The sequence below is a fragment of the Tauraco erythrolophus genome, chromosome 10 (assembly GCF_009769465.1).
Source record: "Tauraco erythrolophus isolate bTauEry1 chromosome 10, bTauEry1.pri, whole genome shotgun sequence".
Taxonomy (NCBI): Eukaryota; Metazoa; Chordata; class Aves; order Musophagiformes; family Musophagidae; genus Tauraco; species Tauraco erythrolophus.
Window position 1 is genome coordinate 421306 of NC_141474.1, and position 15990 is coordinate 437295.

At 53.2% G+C, this 15990-nt stretch overlaps 1 protein-coding gene and 1 pseudogene across 2 annotated transcripts; both read left to right on the top strand.

Annotated features, from left to right (window-relative positions):
• LOC147528151 (acrosin-like) lies at window positions 1–2003 on the top strand. Its single transcript, XM_086617689.1, has 4 exons — window positions 1–212; window positions 552–817; window positions 1087–1232; window positions 1695–2003. The coding sequence occupies exons 1-4, from the start codon at window positions 13–15 to the stop codon at window positions 2001–2003; spliced, it is 921 nt and encodes a 306-aa protein (XP_086473815.1). The 5' UTR covers window positions 1–12.
• A 6666-nt stretch (window positions 2004–8669) lies between these two features.
• On the top strand, window positions 8670–10842 carry LOC147528152 (acrosin-like; annotated as a pseudogene). The gene is made up of 4 exons (XR_015222370.1): window positions 8670–9051; window positions 9391–9656; window positions 9926–10071; window positions 10534–10842. The product of XR_015222370.1 is annotated as an acrosin-like (transcript).
• The last annotated feature ends 5148 nt before the right edge of the window (window positions 10843–15990 follow it).

Consider the following 15990-nt stretch of genomic DNA (forward strand, 5'->3'; position numbering starts at 1 on the left):
TTCTGTTACAGAATGACCTGCGGGCTCCGGCCCATGGACTATCGCTCCGGCACGTCGCGCGTGGTGGGTGGCAGAGATGCCAAGGCAGGGGCTTGGCCCTGGATCGTCAGCATCCAGGACCCTTCGAAAATCGGCACGGGGCACATATGCGGAGGGTCCCTCATCGCCTCACAGTGGGTCCTCACGGCAGCCCACTGCTTCATCGAGGCCAGGTAAGGAGGACCAGGGAACAGGCGTAGCCCCACAACAGTAAAGCAGGTGCCCTGTCCGCAGCACCACGTGCTCCTCCCATCCCCTTTCCTTGCGGTCCAACCAGTGCCTGGGCACTCCTGAGCCCGGCTGAGACACGGCTCAGGAGAAGGCTGGGCTCTTGCCACGGCTTCCTAGATGCCTCCAGCTCCACAGCCCTTGTGCCTCAGGCGTGCGAGGGCAGTCGCAGCCTCCGTGCGCTGCTTTCCTCTCTCCCGTGGGAAGCAGAAGGCAGGGAACTGCTGGGATGCTGCAGCACGTGGCCCCGCTCCCTCTGACCCCTCTCTCCATCCGCCTTCCAGGCACATCACGATGTGGCGCGTGGTGGTCGGGGCCACCCGCTTGACTCAGCCGGGCCCCGAGACCCAAGTGCGCCACATCAAGCGGCTGCTGGTGCACGAAGACTACAGCAACGTCACGGAGGGCAACGACATCGCGCTGCTGGAGCTGGACCAGCCCGTGCAGTGCGGCTACTACGTCCAGCTCGCCTGCGTACCCGATGCCTCGCTGAGGGTCTCCCAGCTGAGCACCTGCTATGTCAGTGGTTGGGGAGCCACGACTGCAAGATGTGAGTTCCCCAAAAACGCTCGTGTACTGAGCGCAAGCTTGACACGCTGGGCAGACGGGTTGGGCTTCCTCACCACAAAGGTGAAAGCCAGAGGCAGACTCGGGGAACGTACGCCTCTGGAGAGATGGGCCTGAGCCATTCCCCAAAGCAAGAGAAAACCCGGGACAGTGCCTTCAGGATGCAAAGCCAATCCCTGGGGGAAGGGTTCACCGGGACAGGGGAGAAGTGGCAACGAGCTGCTGGGTGCTAATTCCTTTCTGTGCTCACAGCTGGAGGATCAACTGATGTCCTGCAAGAAGCCAAGGTCCGCCTCATCGATGCCAAGCTGTGTAACAGCAGCCAGTGGTACAGAGGGGCCATCCACAGCCACAACCTGTGCGCTGGCTACGCGAAGGGCGGCATCGACACCTGCCAGGTAGGAGCGTGCCACAAGCCAAGCCCCAGCAGCAGCACCGGCAGCCCTGTCCCAGCCCACACGTACCCCGGCATGTGCTCTGCCTGGCAAGTCACCCTCCCACCACGGGGTCCTCACGGCTCTGGGGCTCACCTCCCCTTCTCCAGCTGCAGGTCCTTGCCCAGTGCTCTCCCCTTGTCCCAGAGGCCCAGAAAGCCCGGTGCTGCTCGGGGCAGTCCACAGCTCCGGAACCCAATCCTGGAACATCCCTCTTCCACACATCCCGGATCGCCGTGCAGGGAGGGCAGACAGCCCTACGTTACAGACCCACCACCCCCTCCCAGTTCCGTAGGCTCCGGCACCCAAGCAGAGCCTTTCTGGACACTGAATGCAGCACTGGCAGGTGCTGGGGAGAGAAGACGGCCAACCCTAGTGCTGACGGTGGCCCCCAACACCACCTCACTCCTCTCTCCTCTGCTGCAGGGTGACAGCGGTGGTCCTCTCATCTGCAAAGACAGGAGTGCCGACCACTTCTGGCTCGTTGGCGTGACCAGCTGGGGGAGAGGCTGTGCGAGAGCCAGACGGCCCGGAGTCTACACCTCCACCCAGCACTTTTATGACTGGATCCTGGGACAGATGAGACTGCACCCAGCAGTAACAGCTACTCCAACGCCACAGCCAGTCTTCACCTCCACCCCTACGCAGAGGCCCTGCTCATTTTACGTGCAATTTTTTAACCTAGTGCAGCAGCTCCTGCAGTTCATACGGGGAGAAAAACGAGCAGCAGTATAGGAGGATCCACCGCAGGTTTCAGGGTACCACCACCACGTGCTTCTTGCCTATCCAAAGGCAGCCTCGGTGGCAAAGCCCTGCTCTGTCCTGCCCACTCTCCTCTGAGGCACACAAATGCTGAAGGGGACTTTCTTCTTGAAATAAAGTTGCCGCTTCTCACAGCAAACCTCACTTCTGTCCAGTTCAGTCTCCTGGGGGAGGCAAGGACTGCCACGGCCGGCACCTGCAGGATGAGGCTGCAGGTGGGGCACGAAGGGCAAGAGTCACTCCAAAGGGCTGAAAGCGCCCGGTGAGAGAGGAGGGTGCTCGGAGCCACCGTGGGATGGAGAAGGCTGGCACACTGAGACTAGGAAGAGGATGGGAAAAAAACATGTGAAAGCAGACAAGCTTGGGGGTCCGCACTAAGGGCGACAAGCTGATGATTAGGGCCGGGCTGAGCTCACGGAACAGACCGTGGGAAACTCTCGAGCACGACAAGAGGAATTGCTGGGCATAGGAAAGAGAGTGAGAAGCTGGCAGGAGTTGCAGTGCCATAAGGAACAGCCAGATCCAACGGAGAGTTAAGGGGCATTGATGTGAGAGGTGGTCACACTTCACAGGTGGTTGAAGGAAAAGTTGGGGTCATTTAGGGGAGAGGAATGTGGCAGGGACAGCAATGCCTAGGAAACCGCATCAGTAATGCCAGGGAAGTCCCAGGTGACTTGGCTACCAGCACTTGAACCTCCCAGTCTGTTCCCAGGCTGGACAAACCTGGGAGCAAGGGGGCAAAAATAAGCGAGGTAGGTCCCTTGTTTGGGGGAGATGGGTGGAGAGAGGGAGGAGTCAGGGAATGTGAGGGGGGATGTATTAACATGGAAAATGCGGAGAAGGAGGGATCAGAAGGAGTCAGGGAAGATGAGGGGGGATGACTTTATTCAGGTGGAATGCGTAACAGCAGAGGTGCAGGACGGGGAAAAAAGTCAGAGAATGAAAAGCTGTAATAAACAGGAACATGGGATGTGAGGAAAAGGAAATATTTCTACACGAGGGTAAAAGGAATCCCAGCCTGGAAGTGAATGGGAAAGTTTTTGGATGGTCATGAACTGTTGCTCGAGGTCATAGTTAGAATTTCCTAGAAACATGGCGGGGATTCAGGCATTCATAGATGTGAGAACACAGAGAAGTTACAGGAATTATTGACACTGATAGTGGATCGAGCCAACTAGCTGAACTCAAAGCTGTCCAATGAGCCCTGGATATTGCTGAAAGAGAGAAGTGGCCAAAGCTCTACCTCTACACTGATTCATGGATGGTAGCCAATGCTCTGTGGGGCTGGCTGGAAAGGTGGAAAAGGGCAAACTGGCAGCGTAAGGGAAAACCAGTCTGGGCTGCTGATGAGTGGAAAGACATTGCCACTCGGGTAGTGAAGCTACCTGTGAAAGTCCGCCATGTAGATGCCCATGTCCCTAAGAGTCGGGCTAATGAAGAGCATCGTAACAACAAGCAGGTAGGTCAGGCTGCGAAAATAGAGGTGTCCCAGATAGACTTGGATTGGCAACATAAAGGCGAGTTGTTCTTAGCTCGATGGGCCCATGATGCCTCAGGCCATCAGGGCAGAGATGCCACCTATAAGTGGGCACGAGACCGAGGGGTGGATTTAACCATGGTCAGTATCTCTCAGGTTATCCATGACTGTGAGACATGCGCTGCAATTAAGCAGGCCAAGCGAGTGAAACCCCTACGGTATGGTGGGCGGTGGTCCAAATACAAGTATGGGGAGGCCTGGCAGATTGATTACATCACACTGCCTCAAACCTGCCAAGGCAGGCATTGTGTGCTCACCATGGTAGAAGCCACCACAGGATGGTTGGAGACCTACCCTGTGCCTCACGCTACTGCCCGTAACACCATCTTGGGTCTGGAAAAGCAAATCCTGTGGAGACATGGCACCCCTGAGAGAATCGAATCAGACAACGGGACCCATTTCAAAAATGGTCTTATAAACACCTGGGCCAGAGAACATGGTATTGAATGGATATATCATATCCTTTACCATGCACCAGCTGCCGGGAAGGTTGAACGGTGTAATGGACTGCTTAAGACTACCCTGAAGGCACTTAGTGGGGGAACCTTTGTCACAGACTGCCTGTATCTTCTCACTTCAGGAATCACAACCCAGAAGGTTGTTGTGATTCCCCTCGTATATCAGAAGGTCTTGTTTCATTCCAAAGGTCTATACCACAATCAAAGGCTTCTAACAGGACACCACTCTCCAGAGACTCCCACCACTCCAATCTTCAGGACAGAACTGCCCCACTCCCTCTTGGGAGTGCCCCACCTTTAAGCCTCCATGGGTCACGTGGTCTCCGGCTGACCAACGTGACTCAGCACCTGTCTTGATGAGGCACAGGTGCTTTCTGTTTAGCCCATGTAGCAGCCAGGAACTTCCTCAACAAACCTTCAGAAATTGGGAAATGAACTTAGCAAAAGCCACCTGGATGGTCAATACCCGAGGGTCCGTCAATCGAGCTGGTCCCGCCCAATCTGAACCCTTGCACACAGTGGATGGAGATAAAGTCCCTGTGGTGCACATGAGAGGTATGTTAGGAAAGACTGTTTGGATTAATCCCACCTCAGGCAAAGGCAAACCCATCCGTGGGATTGTTTTTGCTCAAGGACCTGGTTACACTTGGTTGGTAATGCAGAAGGATGGGGAAACACGTTGTGTACCACAAGGAGACCTGATTTGAAGTGAGAACTGTATGTAAGGTGTTTTGGTTTTGTTTTGGTTTTTTTTTCATTCTGTATCTCTCTATCTGTAAGAGGATATTGATTTGAGTATGATGTAGGTGGTAATAGAATAAGGGGTGGATTATGTCCTAGGTTATGATGTAAGATGTGCCCAAAAGTATGTTTTCTATCACTGTCTTCATGAGCTGTTGAGACCAGGTGGGGCAATGTTTCCCTTGCCTCCTCCTCCCAGACTGTCTTCTGTTAATCAATCAAGGACCCACCCAGACTCCCAGAACAACATCGGCCCCATGTGAGATGCTCCAGCCGGGAGGGAAGCGGTGCCTCGCGACGGCACCCGCGCGCGGGAAAGCGGCGGTGGTCGGTCGGGCTCTGGCCGGCACCGGGGGAGACAGACGGGCACTGCTCGCTGCTGCTGGGCTAGCTGGGACAGAGCAGCCACTCGAGGTTTGCTGCGTGCCTTCCTCCCACACCTGGGGGGCCTGGGCCGGCCGGCGTTGACACCCCAGAGGAGCGTTTTTTTTCTTTTTTGGTGTACTATTGCATTTGGGTGGTGGTTGTTGTTGTTGTTGTTGTTTTCCCTTCTCTTTAATCTTCCCAGTAAAGAACTGTTATTCCTACTCCCATATCTTTGCCTGAGAGCCCCTTAATTTCAAAATTTTAGTAATTCGGAGGGAGGGGGTTTACATTTTCCATTTCGAGGGAGGCTCCTGCCTTCCTTAGCAGACCCCTGGTTTTTTTTCAAACCGAGACAGACTTTGGCGCCCAACGTGGGGCACGAGGGCACCGAGAGAAAAAGGAATAACAGTTCGTGAGTGACCTACCTTGTTGTAAGCGTCACCATGTGGTCTGGCTTACCCTGGTTCGGGTGGCACGTGGTCGTGGCTGTATTTCTTCTGTTTGCAGGCCCTTATCTAAACATGGGTCCTATAACTAAGGCTACTGTGGCTGTTATCCAGTTCGCTTTATGGGTTAATAAGGTGGAGAATTCATGGATTTTTAACTTCCTCTGGAAGGCAGGCACATGGATTCAGAGCTATCACACACTAACTGTATGTTTTTGGGGTTACTTTCTTAATGGTACCTACTGTGAGGAAATGACACCGGGAAAAATTTTCTCCCAACCCTTCTCCCAGGTCTTTGGGTCTGCCCCATCAGTTTTTGAAGGATTCAAATCTTCTCTAAACGCTAATGATATCATACAGTGGTTGGTGCTGCCGATATGCCTGTTCTTTTTTTTAGCATTCAGAGATAAGGGAAGATTGACTTGGATAACTACCCTGATACCTACCCCAGAGAATAGGGAAGCTGCCCCAGAGCCTGACACTGCCCCAGAGACTAGAGATGCTGCCCCAGAGCCTGACTCTGTCCCACAGCCCACCTCAGAAATGAACCACTCGGACTGGATGGGGGTAATGGAGGAGAAGATACGCCAGGTGCTGAGGGAATACACTTCCCCAGCTGATGGGAAACCCTCTCCCTGCCCCGAGGAGAGGGAGCCTGATGGTGCAGCAGTGGAACCCACAGATGTTACAACTGTTCAGGTTCCAGCTGAACCGCAAGGGCGGCTACAGCCAGTGGCTGCCCTGTGGAAACGAGGAAGTCTTAAGATAAAATCAAAGCACCCAGATAAGGATAAGAAAGGAGGGCCCTCACAACCTGCAGGGGAGCCAACGGTTGACATCATCACCGAGTCCCTGACGTACGAAAGTCTCCGTAATCTGCACAGAGACATTGTACGACGGGGGCGTGAGGCCTATACAACCTGGTTACTTAGGGTCTGGGATCTTATGGGTACAGGCGTGCAACTGGATGGTACTGAGGCAAGGAATTTGGGACCCTTGACCCAGGACTCAGGTATGAATCAGGTATTTGTAAGGGAGCCAGGGTCCTTTTCCCTCTGGGAGCGGCTTTTAATGAGTGTAAGAGAGAGGTTTGTTCACAGAGAGAGAATGCAGGAGCACCATCATAGAATGCGCTGGAAGACCCTTGAGGAAGGGATCCAACAGCTGAGAGAAGTGGTGGTATTGGAGGTACTCTTTGGGAGAGATGGGCAGCATGATAATGACCCCGACAAGGTCAGGTGCACAGGGCAAATGTTGTGGAGTCTGGCAAATCTAGGGCCATCTCAATACACCACCTTCATTGCAACAATTAATGCCCATAAACAACCAAGAGACAGTGGGCTCTGTAGCCAACAAGCTTAGAAATTATGAGAGTATGATCAATGGCCCGATGCAGGCTCATGTCTCTGCCGTGATTAAGGACCTCAAAGAGGAGATGAGGGAGATGAGGGAGGAGATGAGGAGGAACAGTTCTCACATGGCACCAGTGCAAGTTACAGGCCCCAGAGTCAGAGCCCAATGTGAAGCATTGGTTGATACTGGTGCGCAGTGTACCCGAATGCCATCGGGACGTATGGGGGCAGAACCTGTTTCTATTGCCGGCGTGACGGGGGGATCGCAGCAATTGACACTGTTGGAAGCCGAGGTGAGCTTGACTGGGAAGGAGTGGCAGAAACATCCCATTGTGACCGGCCCAGAGGCCCCGTGCATTCTAGGCATAGACTTCCTCCAGAATGGCTATTACAAAGACCCAAAGGGACTCAGGTGGGCTTTTGGAATAGCTGCTGTGGAGGCAGAGCACATTAAACAATTGAACACCCTGCATGGACTATCAGAGAATTCTTCTGCAGTTGGGCTCCTGAAGGTGGAAGAGCAGCAAGTGCCAATCACCACCTCGACAGTGCACCGCCGGCAGTACCGGACGAATCAAGATGCCGTGATCCCCATCCACAAGATGATCCGCGAGCTGGAGAACCAAGGGGTGGTCAGCAAGTCCCACTCACCCTTCAACAGCCCCATCTGGCCTGTGCGCAAGTCTGATGGAGAATGGAGATTGACAGCGGACTATCGTGGCTTGAATGAAGTGACTCCACCATTAAGCGCTGCTGTGCCGGACATGTTGGAGCTCCAGTACGAGCTGGAGTCTAAAGCAGCGAAGTGGTATGCCACTGTTGCCATTGCCAATGCCTTTTTCTCCATTCCTCTGGCAGCAGAATGCAGGCCTCAGTTTGCCTTCACCTGGAGAGGTGTGCAGTACACCTGGAACCGATTGCCCCAGGGGTGGAAGCACAGTCCTACCATCTGCCATGGACTGATCCAGACTGCACTGGAAAAGGGTGAGGCTCCAGAACATCTGCAGTACATTGACGACATCATTGTGTGGGGGAACACAGCAATGGAGGTATTTGAGAAAGGAGAGAAGATCATCCAGATTCTCCTGGAAGCCGGCTTCGCCATCAAAAAGAGCAAAGTCAAGGGACGTGCCCGGGAGATCCAGTTCCTGGGGGTAAAGTGGCAAGACAGACGGCCATTCATGGATGGCAGCCAATGCTCTGTGGGGCTGTCATCCTCTCCAGCTGATCGGGACGGATGTTCAGGAGTGAAATGTACACACACACGTCACTCCCGAGAGTCGCGAGCACAGCACGTTCATGGGGTGTCTGATCCCACCTTCGGCCTCCCATCCTGCTTGGAACCCTCATGTTGCCCTCCTGCCCCTCCCCCCAGGAGCCCTCTGCTCCTGTGGAATCGACGGAACCAGCGGCTCTGTGACATCACAGCCCGCGGGCCAAGGGCACCCTGGGCAAGGTGAGCACGGCAGGCACTACGTCGGCTGCTGTGCTGGTGGTGACTCGCTCTCAGTTCTTGTAGCTGACACGTGGTGCTGGCAGCCATGAAACTCCTCATCATCCTCGTCCTTCTGGCCCTGTGCTGGCCCGCACATGGCGCGTGGGACACCTGCGGGTAAGTGGCCCGAGGCTCTGGCAGGGAGCTTGGGAAACCCTTCTGGGGCTCACTGGAGGGGGCCCGCGTGTCCCCCGTGGCCACGCCACGGCTTGCCGAGCCCCACCTGGGAGCCTCAGCTCCTCGCCAGCACCCAGGCTGCTGGCACAGCTGCTCTGCAGGGCTAAAGCAGGAACAGGGGTGGACGGACGCACGTCCCACGGGGTTCCTGCTGTCCCTGCAACGCCTGGTGGGGAGGGAGACGGCTGACCTTCAGCCTGAGCAGCAGCAAGCCGCGGAGCAGGGCAGTAACGAGCTTCTGTTACAGAATGACCTGCGGGCTCCGGCCCATGGACTATCGCTCCGGCACGTCGCGCGTGGTGGGTGGCAGAGATGCCAAGGCAGGGGCTTGGCCCTGGATCGTCAGCATCCAGGACCCTTCGAAAATCGGCACGGGGCACATATGCGGAGGGTCCCTCATCGCCTCACAGTGGGTCCTCACGGCAAGCCCACTGCTTCATTGAGGCCAGGTAAGGAGGACCAGGGAACAGGCGTAGCCCCACAACAGTAAAGCAGGTGCCCTGTCCGCAGCACCACGTGCTCCTCCCATCCCCTTTCCTTGCGGTCCAACCAGTGCCTGGGCACTCCTGAGCCCGGCTGAGACACGGCTCAGGAGAAGGCTGGGCTCTTGCCACGGCTTCCTAGATGCCTCCAGCTCCACAGCCCTTGTGCCTCAGGCGTGCGAGGGCAGTCGCAGCCTCCGTGCGCTGCTTTCCTCTCTCCCGTGGGAAGCAGAAGGCAGGGAACTGCTGGGATGCTGCAGCACGTGGCCCCGCTCCCTCTGACCCCTCTCTCCATCCGCCTTCCAGGCACATCACGATGTGGCGCGTGGTGGTCGGGGCCACCCGCTTGACTCAGCCGGGACCCGAGACCCAAGTGCGCCACATCAAGCGGCTGCTGGTGCACGAAGACTACAGCAACGTCACGGAGGGCAACGACATCACGCTGCTGGAGCTGGACCAGCCCGTGCAGTGCGGCTACTACGTCCAGCTCGCCTGCGTACCCGATGCCTCGCTGAGGGTCTCCCAGCTGAGCACCTGCTATGTCAGTGGTTGGGGAGCCACGACTGCAAGATGTGAGTTCCCCAAAAACGCTCGTGTACTGAGCGCAAGCTTGACACGCTGGGCAGACGGGTTGGGCTTCCTCACCACAAAGGTGAAAGCCAGAGGCAGACTCGGGGAACGTACGCCTCTGGAGAGATGGGCCTGAGCCATTCCCCAAAGCAAGAGAAAACCCGGGACAGTGCCTTCAGGATGCAAAGCCAATCCCTGGGGGAAGGTTTCACCGGGACAGGGGAGAAGTGGCAACGAGCTGCTGGGTGCTAATTCCTTTCTGTGCTCACAGCTGGAGGATCAACTGATGTCCTGCAAGAAGCCAAGGTCCGCCTCATCGATGCCAAGCTGTGTAACAGCAGCCAGTGGTACAGAGGGGCCATCCACAGCCACAACCTGTGCGCTGGCTACGCGAAGGGCGGCATCGACACCTGCCAGGTAGGAGCGTGCCACAAGCCAAGCCCCAGCAGCAGCACCGGCAGCCCTGTCCCAGCCCACACGTACCCCGGCATGTGCTCTGCCTGGCAAGTCACCCTCCCACCACGGGGTCCTCACGGCTCTGGGGCTCACCTCCCCTTCTCCAGCTGCAGGTCCTTGCCCAGTGCTCCCCCCTTGTCCCAGAGGCCCAGAAAGCCCGGTGCTGCTCGGGGCAGTCCACAGCTCCGGAACCCAATCCTGGAACATCCCTCTTCCACACATCCCGGATCGCCGTGCAGGGAGGGCAGACAGCCCTACGTTACAGACCCACCACCCCCTCCCAGTTCCGTAGGCTCCGGCACCCAAGCAGAGCCTTTCTGGACACTGAATGCAGCACTGGCAGGTGCTGGGGAGAGAAGACGGCCAACCCTAGTGCTGATGGTGGCCACCAACACCACCTCACTCCTCTCTCCTCTGCTGCAGGGTGACAGCGGTGGTCCTCTCATCTGCAAAGACAGGAGTGCCGACCACTTCTGGCTCGTTGGCGTGACCAGCTGGGGGAGAGGCTGTGCGAGAGCCAGGCGGCCCGGAGTCTACACCTCCACCCAGCACTTTTATGACTGGATCCTGGGACAGATGAGACTGCACCCAGCAGTAACAGCTACTCCAACGCCACAGCCAGTCTTCACCTCCACCCCTACGCAGAGGCCCTGCTCATTTTACGTGCAATTTTTTAACCTAGTGCAGCAGCTCCTGCAGTTCATACGGGGAGAAAAACGAGCAGCAGTATAGGAGGATCCACCGCAGGTTTCAGGGTACCACCACCACGTGCTTCTTGCCTATCCAAAGGCAGCCTCGGTGGCAAAGCCCTGCTCTGTCCTGCCCACTCTCCTCTGAGGCACACAAATGCTGAAGGGGACTTTCTTCTTGAAATAAAGTTGCCGCTTCTCACAGCAAACCTCACTTCTGTCCAGTTCAGTCTCCTGGGGGAGGCAAGGACTGCCACGGCCAGCACCTGCAGGATGAGGCTGCAGGTGGGGCACGAAGGGCAAGAGTCACTCCAAAGGGCTGAAAGCACCCGGTGAGAGAGGAGGGTGCTCGGAGCCACCGTGGGATGGAGAAGGCTGGCACACTGAGACTAGGAAGAGGATGGGAAAAAAACATGTGAAAGCAGACAAGCTTGGGGGTCCGCACTAAGGGCGACAAGCTGATGATTAGGGCCGGGCTGAGCTCATGGAACAGACCGTGGGAAACTCTCGAGCACGACAAGAGGAATTGCTGGGCATAGGAAAGAGAGTGAGAAGCTGGCAGGAGTTGCAGTGCCATAAGGAACAGCCAGATCCAACGGAGAGTTAAGGGGCATTGATGCGAGAGGTGGTCACACTTCACAGGTGGTTGAAGGAAGAGTTGGGGTCATTTAGGGGAGAGGAATGTGGCAGGGACAGCAGTGCCTAGGAAACCGCATCAGTAACGCCAGGGAGGTCCCAGGTGACTTGGCTACCAGCACTTGAACCCCCCAGTCTGTTCCCAGGCTGGACAAACCTGGGAGCAAGGGGGCAAAAATAGTGAGGTAGGTCCCTTGTTTGGGAGGAGACGGGTGGAGAGAGGGAGGAGTCAGGGAATGTGAGGGGGATGTATTAACATGGAAAATGCGGAGAAGGAGGGATCAGAAGGAGTCAGGGAAGATGAGGGGGGATGACTTTATTCAGGTGGAATGCGTAACAGCAGAGGTGCAGGACGGGGAAAAAAGTCAGAGAATGAAAAGCTGTAATAAACAGGAACATGGGATGTGAGGAAAAGGAAATATTTCTACACAAGGGTAAAAGGAATCCCAGCCTGGAAGTGAATGGGAAAGTTTTTGGATGGTCATGAACAGTTGCTCGAGGCCATAGTTAGAATTTCCTAGAAACATGGCGGGGAGTCAGGCATTCATAGATGTGAGAACACAGAGAAGTTACAGGAATTATTGACACTGATAGTGGATCGAGCCAACTAGCTGAACTCAAAGCTGTCCAATGAGCCCTGGATATTGCTGAAAGAGAGAAGTGGCCAAAGCTCTACCTCTACACTGATTCATGGATGGTAGCCAATGCTCTGTGGGGCTGGCTGGAAAGGTGGAAAAGGGCAAACTGGCAGCGTAAGGGAAAACCAGTCTGGGCTGCTGATGAGTGGAAAGACATTGCCACTCAGGTAGTGAAGCTACCTGTGAAAGTCCGCCATGTAGATGCCCATGTCCCTAAGAGTCAGGCTAATGAAGAGCATCGTAACAACAAGCAGGTAGGTCAGGCTGCGAAAATAGAGGTGTCCCAGATAGACTTGGATTGGCAACATAAAGGCGAGTTGTTCTTAGCTCGATGGGCCCATGATGCCTCAGGCCATCAGGGCAGAGATGCCACCTATAAGTGGGCACGAGACCAAGGGGTGGATTTAACCATGTACAGTATCTCCCAGGTTATCCGTGACTGTGAGACACTTAGTGGGAGAACCTTCAGAAATTGGGAAATGAACTTAGCAAAAGCCACCTGGATGGTCAATACCCGAGGGTCCGTCAATCGAGCTGGTCCCGCCCAATCTGAACCCTTGCACACAGTGGATGGAGATAAAGTCCCTGTGGTACACAAGAGGTATTTTAGGAACGACTGTTTGGATTAATCCCACCTCAGGCAAAGGCAAACCCATCCGTGGGATTGTTTTTGCTCAAGGACCTGGTTACACTTGGTGGGTAATGCAGAAAGATGGGGAAACACGTTGTGTACCACAAGGAGACCTGATTTGAAGTGAGAACTGTATGTAAGGTGTTTTGGTTTTGGGTTTGTTTTTTTTTTCATTCTCTATCTCTCTCTTTATATATATATATCTCTCTGTAAGAGGATATTGATTTGAGTATGATGTAGGTGGTAATAGAATAAGGGGTGGATTATGTCCTAGATTATGATGTAAGATGTGCCCAAAAGTATGTAGTCTATCACCATTCTCATGAGCTGTTGAGACCAGGTGGGGCAATGTTTCCCTTGCCTCCTCCTCCCAGACTGTCTTCTGTTAATGGGCCATCAATGCCTTGCCCATGACTCGTGGATCACTCCCTCCAGGAGCCATCTCTGTTTGATGGGCAATCAAGGATCCACCCAGACTCCCAGAACAACATCGGCCCCATGTGAGATGCTCCAGCCGGGAGGGGAGGGGGCGCGTCGCGACGGTACCCGCGCGCGGGAAAGCGGCGGTGGTCGGTCGGGCTCTGGCCGGCACCGGGGGAGACAGACGGGCACTGCTCGCTGCTGCTGGGCTAGCTGGGACAGAGCAGCCACTCGAGGTTTGCTGCGTGCCTTCCTCCCACACCTGGAGGAGCGGGTTTTTTTTGTTTCCAACAGTAAAGAACTGTTATTCCTACTCCCATATCTTTGCCTGAGAGCCCCTTAATTTCAAAATTTTAGTAACTCGGAGGGAGGGGGTTTACAGTTTCCATTTCGAGGGAGGCTCCTGCCTTCCTTAGCAGACCTCTGTCTTTTTTTTTTTCAAATCGAGACAAACATTTACCTATTATCTACTATGACCTGTTTAATTTGTTGATTAGAATTAGACAAGCGTAAGCCTCAGAAATTGAACAAGCAATGACAGTAGACACTAAATTTCTTCATACTTCCAACATATCTTATACGATAAAATAAGAATGCTAATGCTAAGTAAACTATACAGCTTGTCATCATTAAGGTCATTTTAGATAAAGTTATGCATATTACTTACTAGCAGAGTTATATTACCTACAGAGCTTGTTTTGCTCACAATTTAAACTGTTGCTATTTTCTTTCCCGTCTCTTAAGTTTTATGACCGCTATGGTTCATGCTGGACCTACTAACTGAGAAATTTTAATTAGTTGTTATCTTAATGGAAATATATACTAAATGTTAATCATGTGATCCAAACCTTATTCATCTATGTTTTCCCAAGAAAAATGAGATCATTAACCTTCTCTAACAGTCTGATGGAGACTGGACTTAAACATAAAGGTTCTTCCAGACCGAACATTTTTTCCTTTTAGCTATCATGAAAACAGGTGCTTTGTAACATACACTAGCACATACACTAGCACAATGCAAGGAAAAATGGTTAGAGATCTGCTACACCACTTACACACACACACAACTCTATGGGGCCAGATGCGATCCACCCAAGGGTGCTGAGGGAGCTGGTGGAAGTGCTCACCAAGCCACTTTCAACCATCTATCAGCAGTCCTGGCTAACCAGGGAGGTCTCTGTTGATTGGACATTTGCAAATGTAACACCTATCTGCAAGAAGGGCCTCAAGGAGAATCTGGGGAGCTACAAACTTGTCAGCCTGACCTTGGTGCTGGGGAAGGTTATGGAGCAGATCATCTTGAGTGCCATCACGCAACATGTGTAAGACAACCAGGGATCAGGCCCAATCAGCACGGATTCATGAAAGTCAGATCCTTCTCGACTAACCTCATCTTCTTCGATGACAAGGTTACACACTTAGTGGATGAGGGAAATCTGTGGATCTTGTCTGCCTGGACTTTAGTAAAGCTTTTGACACCTTTTCCCACAGCATTCTCCTTTAGAGACTGGCTGCTCATTGCTTGCACAGGTATACATATCACTGGGTAAAAACTGGTTGGATAGCTGAGCCCAAACAGTGTTGGCGAATGGAGTTCCATCCAGTTGGCAGTTGATCACAAGTGATGTTCCCCAGGGCTCAGTTCTGGGACCAGTTCTGTTTAATATCTTTATCAATTATCAGGACGAGGGGTTTGAGTGCACCCTCTGTAAGTTTGCAGACAGCACTGAGTGGGGCAGGAGTGTTGATTTGCTTGAGGGTAAAAAGACTCTATAGAAGGATCTGGACAGGCTGCATCAATGGGTCGAGGTCATTTGTATGAGACACAAAAAGGCCAAGTGCTGTGTCTTGCACTTGGGTCACAACAACCCCATGCAACACTATAGGCCTGGGAAAGAATGGCTGTAAAACTGCCTGGTAGAAAAGAATCTGACTGTGTTGGTTCATAATGAGATAGCAGTTTGGCCAGGTTGCCAAAAAGTCCAATTGCAACCTGGCTTGATCAGAAATAGTGTGGCCAGTAACACTAGGAAAGTGATCGTCACCCTGTGCTTGACGCTGGTGAGGCTGCACTCGAATACTGTGTTCAGTTTTGAGACCTTCACTATAAGAAAGACATTGAGCTGCTGGAGTACGTCCAAAGAAGAGCAATGAAACTGGTGAAGAGTCCAGAGCACAAGCTTTATGAGGAGCAGCTGAGGGAAATGGGGTGGTTTAGCCTGTAGAAAAGGAGGCTAAGGACCTTATTGCTGTCTACAACTACCTGAAAGGAGGTTGTAGTGTGGTACATATTGATCTCTTTTCCCAAGTAACAAGAGATAGGACAAGAAGAAGAAATGGCCTCACATTGCACCAAGGTAGGTTTAGATTGGATATTAGGAAAAACTTCTTCACCGAAAGGGTTGTCAAGCATTGAAAGAGGCTGCCCAGGGAAGTGGTGGAGTCACCATCACATTTGGCTTTGCTTTATAAATGTTTCAGAGGCGTTGATTCTGTCTGGTAAATAATCAGCAACAACATCAGAGTCTGAGTGAAGTAAACTTAAATATAAGGCCTGAATAGCACTTTAAGTTGATACTTAGTCAACTTCACCACTTCTCTCCACAGTGTTTTTTCAGGTTTGCTGTTTGACAACACTCTTTCCTGGCTCTCATAATACGTAACATTTTGCTGGCATTCCCATAATGTCATGTAGTGCAAGACCTATACAAGATGGAAGTAAGGACACATGATATTGAAAAAGACTACTTTTTTATTTTATTTCATTTGGAGATTAGAATATAGCAATGCCTTAAGAGGAAAGATTACACTCTTAAAGAGACAACCGGAAAGAATCCAGAAGTCCAGTCAAATGTTTTATTATCTA

What these genes read in the sequence shown, in the direction of transcription:
- LOC147528151 (XM_086617689.1), top strand. Translation starts at nt 13, where the DNA reads ATGACCTGCGGGCTCCGGCCCATGGACTATCGCTCCGGCACGTCGCGC. An exon ending in CACTGCTTCATCGAGGCCAG is followed by an intron (nt 213 to 551) that starts GTAAGGAGGACC and finishes TCCGCCTTCCAG; the next exon opens with GCACATCACGATGTGGCGCG. An exon ending in GCGGCATCGACACCTGCCAG is followed by an intron (nt 1,233 to 1,694) that starts GTAGGAGCGTGC and finishes CCTCTGCTGCAG; the next exon opens with GGTGACAGCGGTGGTCCTCT.